Below are 13,579 nucleotides of genomic sequence, written 5' to 3' on the forward strand. Positions count from 1 at the left end.
ATCCCCTTTATTTAGCTTCTGGCCTAGCTTCCCTTTTGCACACCAGTCAAGCTTTCACCAACCTCTGCCCCAGTTCCCCCCTTACTCTCAGGTTATTCTCAGTCTCACTCATCCTCTGGCTTAGTCCAACTCCAGCTTACGGGCCCAGGAGGAAGAATACACTAATCCTCACTCTAGGTTACTTTTAAAAGTTGATGTCCATTCACAGAACTTCATTCATGTTAATAAAACCTTTATTACTTTTGAAACCATGTTGACCTGGTTTTATCCTTTTTTATCTAAGGCCCCGTCCACACGAAGTCAAAACGAACACGAAACGCTAATATTTTCCAAAACGTTTGTCGTAAAGATGGAGACGTAAAATAAATGTGATCGACCACACAAATGCATGAAAACGCTGCAAAATGTATGCCAGGCCTGTAAGTGGCGCTGTGGTGCCAAAGCGAAAATAGGCAAAAACAGGCAACGAAATGTTGGGCATGTGCAGTAATATTTATATTTTTTGTAATATTTTTTGTCCTTAACACAACTACAAATCAGTGAATACAATTGCCCAAATCTACGGTCATAAATTCAGCTTTAGCAGCCACACCTTCTCCACTTTTGCTATAAATGTCAAGCTGGAGTAAAATTAAAATGATCTGTGTCTATTACTATATTAATTTGGCTAAATAAAGTCAAAAAAGAAACAGCCCCTAAACCCTAACCGTCTGTTTGCAAATTCCTGTGGAGCGTCCACCACATCAAGGGCTGTCCCAAACAACATAGGAGGTAGGGTGAGGGGACTGTTCAGCCCTTAAATAGTGAGTCTGCATCAGTGCAAATGCACTGGGATTTGACAGCGGGTGTAACGGTGAACTAGTTGAGAAGGAAACACGTGCATTCAGATTTAAGTTCTGCTGGTTTGCTACAGCTTTGTCACATTGACAGAAAATCACAAATTAGGAAAAACAAAAAAAGATGTAATGAATCTCTAAATGAAAGGTCCTCTTTGAAAGAATTTTTAAAAAGAAATTGCAAATGTTTAATGTTATGTTAATATATGCCACAGAACTACAGCCTCGAACATCCTGTGTCACTGCGTTAGCATAGGAATGACTGCTTTCCCTTTCCTTTTGAGGGGAGAGAATGTCCCTTTTATATTTATATTTATTTGTATGTACACATGTTTATTTTATGTATACACATGCATATTTTTATCCTGTGCGGGCAGTGCTTTTATTTTATTTTATTTACTTTTATTTATTTTAGTTATTTTATCTTTTTTGTGCAGCACTTTGGAAACCTTGTGTTTATTTAAATCATGCTATATAAATAAGGTGGATTGGATTGGATTGGATTTATACCCCCACATACAATCCTGGTGCCTTCCATAGATGTGAGTGACATTTTATTGGGAGTGACAATTGATAGTTAAGAGTTAGTGGTAAAGAGTCGGTTTGGGATCCAGTCTTCATTGAAATTTAGTTGCACAGACTTCTGTCTTTATAACGAATGGAGAAAAAGGGAAATGAGATATGCAGTAAAGGAGTCTGCATATTTGTAGTATCAGTAGATCAGATAAAGCTCTCTAAACATTACAGTTTCGACATAACATGAAGATTTAATTTTAGGCTTCAGAAAAAAACAAAAAAGAAAACAAATACAAAGATGTTTAAAGATGCTAGAATTCCCAGATGGCAATTAAGTTGACATTAGTAACACGGATACATAAAAAAGAAATATTATGGACATTAGAATGTTTTCTCAGCAACTCTAAGCACATGGTAAAAATGTTACTGCATTTTACAGCATTTTTTCCACTGGTGTGCCCACAAAGAAATATTGGCCCCACCTGAAATGTTGATCACAGTGTCATAATTGCCTTTTTTTGACAAATTTACACTTGTTAAGTAAGCATAAAAGCACCAAAATAAGTGGATTAATAAAGTAATTTCAGTAAGATAACTTTCTGCCCTTTTTTGCTTCTGCCGCTTTATATTCATACAGCATATTTTTATTATATTCGCAATTTTTAATCAACTAACTACATGGTGGTAAATCTATTAAATAAATAAGCAGGATCAAACAGGATCTTTAACTGTTTTGATTATTATTATTTTTTTAATCAACCATATCTAAAACTAACAGAGAATTTGCATGGAAAAAAAAAATTCTACATGTTGGGAAGCAGCCTTTCTTTATTTCCTTAAACTAAGCCGCACTCCAGCTGGCTGGTTGTTTGCTTGTTTTTGTTATTAAGTGAAACAACCGCTGCTTTCATTTTGTTGTTTTTTTAACATAACCTGCATGATAAACAGCTTCGGTCTGTCAGAATGTAATACTGCGTAGCAGCCAGTTTCATACTTGAAAACACTCAAGGTAACAATGAAGAAAAAAGAGCTTCTTCTTCAGTTGTTTTAGAGACAGATCTGAAATACGCAGGACACTGTTGCCAAACGGTTAGAATTTCTCACCTATGCCCTAAATTCAAGCTTTACTAAACTAATTTAAATGTTGGCAATCTTTGTTGTTTTACAGATGTATTTTAGGAGGACTTCTTTTCTATGCACTAGTTTGAGAGTTAGACTGAACCAAAGATACGGGTTTTATGCACATTTAGCAAAATGTAATATATTGGTGTTTACACCACTGGGCCTTGTAAATCTTCACTTTGTTGTTAGTTATTGTCAAAAGTATTAACATTCTTTGCTTAAGTAGAAATACTGATGACTGTAAAAATTACTCTGGTAAATGTAATGTACTGTTTTTCACTCCCTTAATTCACTTAAACTTTGCACTTGTCCTTGAATTTCTGCAGCAAATTCAAATTAAAACACTATAATTATCAAATATCAGAAGAATATGAATACATTTTATCACTTTATTCTAACCAGCTGGAGAAAATTGTGCAGAATCAGAGCTGGGGCTCTAAAAATGTAATGCTACACAAATGCAGTCCAAAGTCCAAAAACATGATCTTGAGGATTCTCTAGCTTTTAAACTATTGGACTCACAGTGCTTCTTCAGTGAATCAGTGAAACAAAAACTTCTTATCTTTTAACATGCATGTTCAGTGTATTGCTGTACAGAACAGAAACTTTTTACGAGACTGTATGAATTAATTGAATTCTCTCTGCAGAGGGCCTTGAGATGACATGTGTTATGAATTGGTGCTATATGAATCAAAATGAGTTGCATTGAAGAATAGAGGTTTCCTATTTATGTGCTTCTATTGTTAAATGAGCTGTGTATGCATGCAGAGGAACAATATGTTCCAACTCTTCATCCCCCCCAGTCAAGGGATGGCACTGGTTGGACTCGTCAATCTGGAAGAAGAAGAAGAAATCCCTAGCTTGCACATGCACAGTGCGTGAGGTTCAGGTAAATCCGATCATATACTCATAGCTCTGCTTCAAAAGCAGGATTCGTCCACAAATACAGTAGCAGGCATTCAAAATGGCGCTTCCCAGTCAAATGAGAGCTCATCTCCCTGCAGCTCCTAGCAGAATCCCCTCCAACTTCCAGCCACTGGAGTGACCCCCTCCTTCTCCTGGGCATGCATATTTTTTTAAATCTGACTCCCCTTTCACTAAATTGCAGGGTCTGACCAGGAGATGGCGCTTCTCTTTACATAGATCTTAATGTCCGCAAATCATGACAGAAAGAATATTTTAGAACAAAGACTGATGTTTAAAAAGGAATTGTAGGGGACCAGCCAAGGGCCCATGAAGGGAAGGGGGGAATGTTTTTGCTACTGTACCTGAATGGCTCCTACTGTACTGTAATTCAGTTGGCCGTGCTATGAGGGCGGAACCAAGCTCGGCCTGGTTAAGTGATCCGAGCTCAAACCGGTCTCGGCATGGATCGGTTTTTCAAGGGTAGTGTAAATGGGGTATTAGGGTGGTGTGGTTCTGCCAAAGGCGGTGAGAACACTGTGAGGAGGTAGAGGAGATTTATCTAGTTTCAGAGACTGACAAAAGAAATATTATTTTATAAAGTTACCAACTGCACATTCTTGAACAGTAACCAAGTATTGATACTCAACACCTCTGCCAAAATAACGTTGTTCATGCAGTGCATACAATCAAAAGAGAAGTTTTGGGTAAATATTTGTGTGGTGTGAGAAATGTCAGGATCTTGTTGGTCAGTTAATGTGTCCTTATAAGATTGGGAACGGGTTAATGAGAAGTACCTTCCTACAACGTAATGCTCTCTCTACATAAACAACCTTCAAATCCTAAAAAAACCTTTTGCTTTCTTTGGTGCTACAGCATTAAGATAATTTGGGATCAAAAAGCAATGTAACTTTAAATGGTTTATTCTTGCAAGAAGGATTTCAAATATTTATGTTAAAATGCTTCTAAAGTAAATGTTTTAAATATTTTAAGCGGGCACAATAATTTCGAGTGCTCTAACTGGAAGAAGCTGTCAAGGCCTGCCACATAAAATACATAGATAGTGGTAGTGTCGGTACCAACTGATTATTTCTTTTTAAATGCGGCCTTTCAGAAAAGAATGCTATAATTGTTGCCAATAAAATCTGGATCTTCATTAGGAGCAGAATAACATTCCAGAATTCTCTTTCCTTTGTAATATTGAGCAGCAGACGCTGTTGATGAGTAAAAAAACGATTTATCTGAGAAAGGGTTTGGATCTACACACTTTGAAAAGAATAAGCAAAATTGCCCAGAAGTTATCAAAATAACAAGGCACATTGTATTAAAGCAACAGCAAGTCAAACAACCCAGGGAACCTTGACTATTAAGCTTTGGCTTTAGAAGAATTCTAAAGATGTTTCTCAATGGTACAGTAACCAACCATGGGGTGTTTTTAGCTTCTGACCCCTTTAGCTGAATACCAGTAAAATAAGTGTTGACGAGTCTATGTGAATTTACATGAATCAGTCTAGCATCTGTTTTAGCATGCCCTGTTTTTTAAAAATAAGTGTGGGATGGGAAGTCAAAAATAGAAAACCCTGCATGAATGTAGCCACCTCTCTCTCTCTCTCTGGTTTTGATAACACAGGCTTGTTTGTGGTAATAACAGCAAAACAAGTGAAGTAAACATGAGGGTTATGCAGTATCGTTGTTATGTAATTGGTTTTGCCCTATTTGTTGTTTTTTATATCTACTTATAACACATTAACATTGGATAACAGATGCATTTATTTGGAAAGTATTCATCAAAGTCACTTCTGTAGTGAGGTGTCTGATATTAAAGCGATCACAGGACAATAACAGCATTAATGAAAGGAGTAGAAAGTATACAAATGATATTCAGATTAATTTACTTTCCCTAAGTTTCAGTCTTTTAACATCTCAGATCACATCTAAGAAGAAATATGACTTAGCAAAGAAAATATATAGAATATGTATACCGCTACACCTCCATAGAAATAAAGTTGTCAATTAAAGCACTGAATGGATGAACAGCTTATCATTGCCTGTAGATATATCTTCTTGTATCATCAGGAATAAATGTCTCAGTTCCCATACGAGGCTGAATTAATCATTAAGAATGTCTCCTTTAATGTAAAATTTAATGCTCAGATGATTTTAAGCTCAGATGCAAATGGAACTTTGGCTTTACTGTAACAAACAGGATTTTGTTTTGACAATGGTGTATTTCACAATATATGCAACAAACAGTGGGACACAGGCTGTCCGCCTTTAAACTATTGACTTTTGCTGACCGTCGGCCATGCTAAAGACAATATGTGATTACAACACCTGGAAAAAAATATCCAAAATATTTTACATTAACTGCTAATAATAAAACATGGTGTGTATGATGCGAACGTGCGAGGGAGAATAGCTTCCTGGTGCACAGTTAGTTCTGACACCGTTAAGTTTTAATTACTCACTAAGGATTTCATGACATCAAGAAATATGTAGTTAAAGAAAAAAATGAAAAGTTTTGAAAAAGCAAGAGGTAGGTGGTGGAAAACAAGAGAAAAAATGTTTTTGCGAAACACAACAGACCATGATAGTGTGTCAATTTGGCCGTTTGGGGGATTGTTTTGAGAAAAAATAAACCCAGCAGTGCAAATTTTACATCTATTTTCATCCATCTGGCATGTAATCTTCTACTGTTGATCACCGTTTATACCAGCTTGCTTCCTGTTTAATTCATTTCCATTTTTTTCTACAGCACCACTTCACAGCATATTATCTCAAGGCACTTTATAGAGACGATTCTATCATATTCTCATGAATTGGATAAAAGTTTTCTATGTAAGGAACCCCTGATGATTGTTAAGCAATGATTAGAATGTTAGTTTGCCAAAACATTTAACAATTCTGCTATTTTATTATTCAAATGATACAGCAAAAGGCTATATTGTAGGGATAATAACTTAAGATTATGAGTATTAGAATATGCAAAGATAAGTTTTACACCAAAGGTCTGAAAGAAGCCGTACCTCGATGAGAGGGTGCCAGTGTGCGATGGGTTTTCTGGGATATGTTAACATCTCATTCCAATGGTCTCGCCCAAGGCTTTCAGCTTCATTACCCACCCTGCACACTCCAATCACTTCATTGTGTCCAACCCTGTAGGACAGAAAGGGAAAACGGTGCCATTTCTTGGATCTGTTATCTTTTATCTTGTGATTAGGCCTGAAAGGGAGCTCTAAATGTACAAACCGATCATAATCCATAACTGCAATGAGGAGGCTGATTTGATCGATATTCTCGGGAGGAACATCAAACACAATTGCTTCATTGTAGACAGGGTTCAGTGTGTTGCGCTTGGTTGAAGTCTTTCTTTTCTTTAGCCTCCTTCCTTCACACATCAAGGACACTTTCACATATGGATCTAAAAAAAAAAGAGATCATAAATGAATGTTATCTGAAGGAATAAATGACTTTTAAATACAAAAAAAATAAGAGCTGCAGATTATATATATTTTTACAAAGTAATTCAATAAACACTGCGAAAGGGTTTTTCTAATAATAATACATGTTCACATCCCATAAACACTTTGTATCTGTTTTGTGTCTTTCTTCAGTTTCTAGCTTAATTGACGGAAACAGGTATGAAAAGCGAAAAAATGCCACATTTTGGTTTTTAGTTTTTTAACAAACATACAGAGCCACGCAGAGAACCAGTGAATTTTAACATTTTATTTAGAAAAACAGCAAGGATTTGGAAACGGAGATCTGCAGGAAGTCAGTTAAACATTCTACTTGGTCTGAGCGGAGAAAATTGACTAATCAGGATGGAGTTGGTTGATGACAACTGATGATTGATTGATTTGTTTACTTGAGTGGTGAAGGGAAGATAGCATGGATCTGGAGGGGTTTGATTCAGCAGACTTTGCAGACTGTAGCCTATAGGCCCAGGAGATCCAAGAGCTTTGCTACTTGCAAGAGACATTGTGCTGGAGAGTGGGCAGGAATGCGATGAAGACTGAGATCTGATACACACAGATAAGACCTTTGCCATGAAGATCAGAAACAAACAGAGGTTCATTGGTTTACTGGAACAATAACAGAGTCCACATTAAAGAAATTTACAAGAAGAAAAATTTCAACAAGATAGATATTCCTGGTTTCCAGGTTTTTGACTGGCAAACCATCAGGTGTGATCATCTGGCAAAGAGGTGATCTTTTACAAACGCTAATGACCTCGATTGAGAAATGTCCTTAGGTGTGCAGCAACACGGATTGGCTCAACCAGTAGCAAAAATCCTCTTTGTGACAGGAACTTAATTCACACCAGAAAACTAGAAACACCCAAGAGACCCTAACATTACCAAGCCTTCAAGGACCGTACCCTGGCGGTCCAGAGGAGGAATTGTGCAAAGCCCAAAAGTTTTGAACAAGGTCAAAACCCAAAATAAAAGAACAACTGATCCAAGACCATTCCACGGGTCCATAACACTCCCATTTGACCAGATACTGAAAATCCCTTCCTCAGCAATGAGCATCCAAAATCCCACGCACAAGGAAGGCCGGGTGCTTGCCAATGTCTCGAGCGATTGGAGGGGGACTGGAAGAGGGTAAATAGAACTAGACAGGACAGGCTTGATAAGAGAGACATGAAAAACAGGATGAATCTTTCAATTATTTTCAGCTTGAGGCAAAAAACAGGTGACTGAGCACTGCCTGGATTTTAAATGGACCAACAGATCTGGGAGACAGTTTGTGATTAGAAGCCTTTAGGTTTATGTCGCGAGTTGATAGGTAAACCCTTTGTCTGGGTGAGTACTGGGAAGCAGGAATCCTTCTCCAATTAGCCAAGCATCGATTTGTTTCCAGGACTTCATGAGGGATTCCATGAAGGTGAAAAACATACCTCAGGAGCTGAGCTGTGTCAATGAGGATTGAAGTCGACAAAGCAGGGATGACATGGCAGGCTTTGGAGAAGCGGTCGATTATATTGAGTAAAGTGGTGAAACCTTTAGATAGTGGCAGTCAAGTAACGAAATCCAAAGCAATATGAAACAACGGACATTAAGGGATAGGCAACTGTTAAAGAAGACCACTGGGAGGCTGGTGACTAGCTTTGTTGCAGGCATACACTGGACAGGGTAGAAAATAACTTTTAACATCATTTCATATTGTTGGCCACCAGCAAATTAGCTTAAGGATGATAAGAGTTCAGTTGATTTGAGGAAGGAAGGAGATTTTTTTTCTGTGTGGGCCCAGTGAATGAAGCAGCACCTAATTGAAGCAGGAACATAAACTCAGCATCCAGGACTTGATCCTTTATTTCCCACGATAAGGCCTCCAGCAGGAACCGTCACGCAGGAACCCTGAATGACGGTTGAGAAATTGGGTTTATTGTCACTGGAGTGTTGCCTACACAGGCATCAGGTTTGAGTCTGGAAGAAGATGATAAAGTTAACCTCTTAACATCCACCTCATTTTGGGTAATCCTCGCCTATTTTGCATACCCAAAAGAAAAAGCAAATAACTTAGGAACTGTAAGCCCAAATTACATGTGCAATACATTATTTGAAAGCTAACACCATCTAGTTCCCTAATATATTAATTAAAATTTGGTGACTAGAACACAGACCAACCTACATTACTTCAAACATGACTCAAAGTTGTTGTTTTTTTTATCTCGCAAAGGATAGGTCCTTTTTGAACAGCAGTAAAAAAGACATTCTTGAGAAAATGCAGGTTTTATTGTATTATATATGTTCTACCTCATTTCAACCACAAATGCCTCTAGCTATAACAGTTCCAGAGCTGTAGGGCTTGAACTGTTGGTATCAGCTTGGAGCTGCGCACAATGGCTCCATCTGCTGGTAGAAATTGTACAGGTGGAATTATATGCACTCGGAATTATTACCCCCACTTAAGGGGGTAAAAAAGTGAAGTTTATTATCCTTAGAGAAAATTATTGAAAGGACTTCACCCACCCCTAAATCAGAGGCATCAACTTGGGCATTGGTTAGGCTCTTTGGCTTTAGGGGACCAAATTAAAGGTCTTTTGAAGGAGATAAGGCTAGGGCTTGAGCAGTTTGACTCTAGCTTTTAATGAATCTGTGGTAGAAGATTAAAAAATGTTGTAGCTGCTTGTGAGTTGAGGGAGTAGGCCAATTGAGAATGACTTGAAACTTTCCTGGATCTGTCTTCACCTGCCCGCAATTAAGAATGATTCCCAGAATGGTTATTGATGTGGCATGAAGCGTATACTTCTCAGCTTTGGCAAAGAGTTTGTACTCTAGAAAACTTTGGAGAACTTAACACATGAATTTGTTCGGATAAGGGCCTGGAGAATGTCAGAATTTCATAAGGCTATAGAATATACACTGATTTAAAATATTTTTAAGGACATAATTCACAATGGACTGGAAAACTGCAGGGACATTTGTGAAAACGATAGGCATTACCAGATATTCAAAATCACCTTGGGGGTGTCCCTTTAATCAACTGAGGTTCCTAATGATCCATCCTTTTCAAGAAAAATCTTTCTCCACCAGGTGAGGTAGAGGTGCAGATAATACCAGCAGCTAATGACTCGTTTTTGTTCTTCATAGTACTCTCTCAGGCTTGGACAGGTTATATCACCTACTGGAAGGGATAGGGGCTCCAGTAAGTAGCACAATATTACAGTCATATAGACAATGAGGCAGGAAAGAGAGAGCCTTAGAGTCACTGAAAACCAGGAGAAGGTCTTGATACTCAGGTATACTGCAGTTTCCTGTTCTTGAGAATATTAGACAGAAGACTGTAGACGGTTTGACAGACAGTGGTTACTCCATGACTCAACTCTAATTTCCGAGATTGGGTAAAAAAAAGGAAACAAAAAAATTCTTCAATATAATTACCTAACACCAGAAGTCTTAATGGTTCTTTTCGGTACGTGAATGCATGCATAGGACTTCCATCTAGAGCTGCATCAAGCCCAAACTGCATCAGATCAAACATGACTCAAAGTTGTTGTTTTTTTTAATCCTCGAAAATAATAGGCCTTTTTTGAACAGCAGTTATAAAGACATGCTTGCTTGTTGTGGCTGCTTTGTCAAGGTACATTTTGACATGCTGCTATATCTGTGTTCATTGTGCTTTGGTGCTTGCTATGTCCATAAAATGAACTAGGTGGTTGAATTGTGGAGAATCTAAGCTTTCCAACGGTGTCTAGATGTCTATATTGGTAAACATTTTACCAGTGTAATTTTCATACATTTTGAGTTATTATTTGTAAATGCTGTAAAACGGTCGGTTTTGAGAGGGTAAAACAAGAGCAGAGAAATGGTTGGGTCAGCAGGAGACATCAGGGTAATTTCATGTGGAATGATCTGTTCTTAAACAGCCTATTGGTCCCTTCTTTACAGTGGGTAAGGAAGGGACCAGGGAAAGGACCCTTTAAGCTGCTTTGGGTAGAGTCAAGTTTTCATCCGGCATTGTTGGTCCTACAACCAATCTGCATCAGTTCCACCAGATCTGGCAAGAAATTGTCAGAAGCTTTTGACTGATCTGGATGAAGAGATTGTGGAAGAGGTAAATTATTCCGTTGTTTTGCCCATATTCTCTCTCGAAATCTGATGTCAATGCAAATAGCTCAGGAGATTAGTTCCTCTCTGCACGCTCATCCTTAATTCCTTTATCCAAGGTTTGAGAAACAGCTCCCTTTAAAGCTTCAGGATTCCACACTGAAGATGCTACTAGAGTTTGAAACTCAGTGGCAAAGTCTTACACTGGTGGTTTTCATTTCCATATCTTACGAGAAATATCAGAAAATTGACATAGTATATCTGAATGTCTGTTTGAACTCAGAGAAACTGGTCAAAGGAAATTTGGCATCCCAACTCCCATCTAAATCTTGCTTCTAAACAATCCAAACACAAATGAGGTTATATAAAACAACAAAGACCTGAGGAATCACCTGAAAACTACTGAACGTGGTAACAGAAATCCACGACACCTTCCAATTTCACCTGCATAAGACTCGGGAGTGGAAAATTGACACAATGAAAATGAACAGTTGGAGGAGTAGTTCATTCAGGAGCTGCAGTTGCACTGGTTGTAGAAGGGGTAGACCCCGTGGGAGTCGTTTTCTTAAGTAATTCCTGAAACATTTCTGTAAATTGCTTCATCTGCTGGGTCAGGCTGGCTGGATGATTCGGTCATGTTAGTTTGTTTTGTTTTTTTACCTGCATGCAGAATCACATGGAAAACCAGTAAATGAATAGATAGATAGATGATAGACAGACAGACAGACAGACAGACAGACAGACAGACAGACAGACAGACAGACAGACAGACAGACAGATAGATAGATCGATCACAATTATACATGTGTATACATATCTGTGTACTTTTGATAAAAAAATCCACCATAAAGCATCACTTTATAATGGGAACATCAAGCAATTTTAACCAGCACCCACCTGAGGCCCCGGTGATGTCCATGGCTTTTAGGTTTCTGGCTTTGATTATGGTGATGGTGAGTCTACCAGCCGTAGGGAGATAACACAGAGAGAACATCAGCTCTCCAAGATCTACGTTATCCTATAAAAAAACAGATTAGATTTTATATAAGCACAACTTTCTCTCCGCCCATACAGGGGCTATACTGTATCTCTGCATAAAAGTTACATTTAATTTTGAATGTCATTACTGCACACACAGATAGTGCATGGCTACATTTTTGTAGATTTAGTTTTGCAGATGGAAATTTAGGGCCTTGAATGCTGAAAGATACAGATAAGCTGTATAGAATATTAAACAGAAAAACTTAAATATTGTTATATATCAATAAAACTGTGAACTAAATAAAGATTCACATGGATTCAAATGAAAGTTAATTCTAACATGATGACGTATTAAGAAGTGTTTACACCTCAAGTACTGTTCACATCTAATATACCTCAGACTGAAAACCTTGAAAAACCTTATAATCTTGTTACACCCCTGTCTCATGTGACACTGTTCCTCTTTGATGTTTTAATAAAAGTGAATTACCCTTTCATTACTGAAGTTGTTGCATCTCTAAATGAGCCTATGCTCAAACTTGTGGACTCCTTCATCACCAGCTACTATTTTCCTATGAGAGCGTTCACAACTAATTTACATTCACACGCATGCTAAGCCTTTTCTTCCCAATTAGCACTTCTGAAAATAACGTGTGATGCTGTGAAGGTGATTCGTGCATTCAAAATGCACAAGTACTGCCAGGTTTTATTTACACTTTCATAGACATATAGGTTTCACACAGAGCTGCTTATATTTTCCAAGAGGCTTTTTCAGATCTTGTTACCACTCCCAGATTCACACTGAAGATATTTTTGCATCCATTTATATACTTTTACACCAGTTACTGCTAACAGAAATAGCAAAAACATTTTCTGAATGGTTTATTGTTGCTTTTTTAGAGTAACAAATCACCTATTCTGCAAAAAAAAAAAATACAATTATCCAATAAAATGTGTACAATAGGCAATTCAATTCAAACTGTGCTGTAGCAATGTTTTCATGGGCATAAGTAATTGGAATAAACTGTTAACAAAATGCTAACAAAATTTGTATTGTAAACATTTCTGTCAGAATAATACGACTGGATTGGGTTGATGACAGCGGCTGAAAGTGTCTGTGCTAGAGTAAATGGAGGAAGTCTAATCGTCCTTGGATCCCTATTACTCATGTCCAAATAAGTGGAGCAAACTGATTAGTTTTTTTATGTAATTCAAACATATTTCAAACTATTAAATGTTGTGCATGTAAAAATAACTACTTTTGATCCATTATGGGGCATTTCAAGTCTTAAGGTGCATTCACACCAACCAACAAACCAGCAAATCAACCAACAAACAAACAATCAATCAATCAATAAGTCAATCAATCAACAAACCAATCTATCTATCTACCTATCAATCAATATATCCATCCATCCATCCCTGCATGGGCTGAACCAGGAACAACAAGAAAATTTTTTTTTTACTTTTTCTCACCTGACATTATGCCAGAAATGTCCCTGGCAAGCAACAGCAGTTTGCATGTCAGGTAAATTACATGGATTTTAAGAAAAAAGTTGCAGTGCTTTATATACTTAGCCTCGTGTGACCCTCCTGATCTCGCGAGCTTTCAAGGTTTCACTCGCAGATCAGTCTGGAGACTCTCAGTTAAAGAAAATTTGGAGC

The 13,579-nt window shown here is 37.7% G+C and overlaps 1 protein-coding gene across 1 annotated transcript in view; it reads right to left on the bottom strand.

Annotated features, from left to right (window-relative positions):
* Positions 1-13,579, bottom strand: part of LOC107094896 (synaptotagmin-9-like) — an 82,728-nt gene that overhangs the window by 7,968 nt on the left and 61,181 nt on the right. Inside the window, exons 5-7 of the mRNA XM_015390787.1 lie at positions 11,831-11,951; positions 6,627-6,798; positions 6,404-6,533 (exon numbers count right to left, since the gene is read on the bottom strand). Coding sequence (XP_015246273.1) covers positions 6,404-6,533; positions 6,627-6,798; positions 11,831-11,951 — 423 coding nt within the window. The remainder of the gene's footprint in view (positions 1-6,403; positions 6,534-6,626; positions 6,799-11,830; positions 11,952-13,579) is intronic.

Source organism: Cyprinodon variegatus, unplaced genomic scaffold (genome assembly GCF_000732505.1).
Source record: "Cyprinodon variegatus isolate N-32 unplaced genomic scaffold, C_variegatus-1.0 Scaffold513, whole genome shotgun sequence".
Taxonomy (NCBI): Eukaryota; Metazoa; Chordata; class Actinopteri; order Cyprinodontiformes; family Cyprinodontidae; genus Cyprinodon; species Cyprinodon variegatus.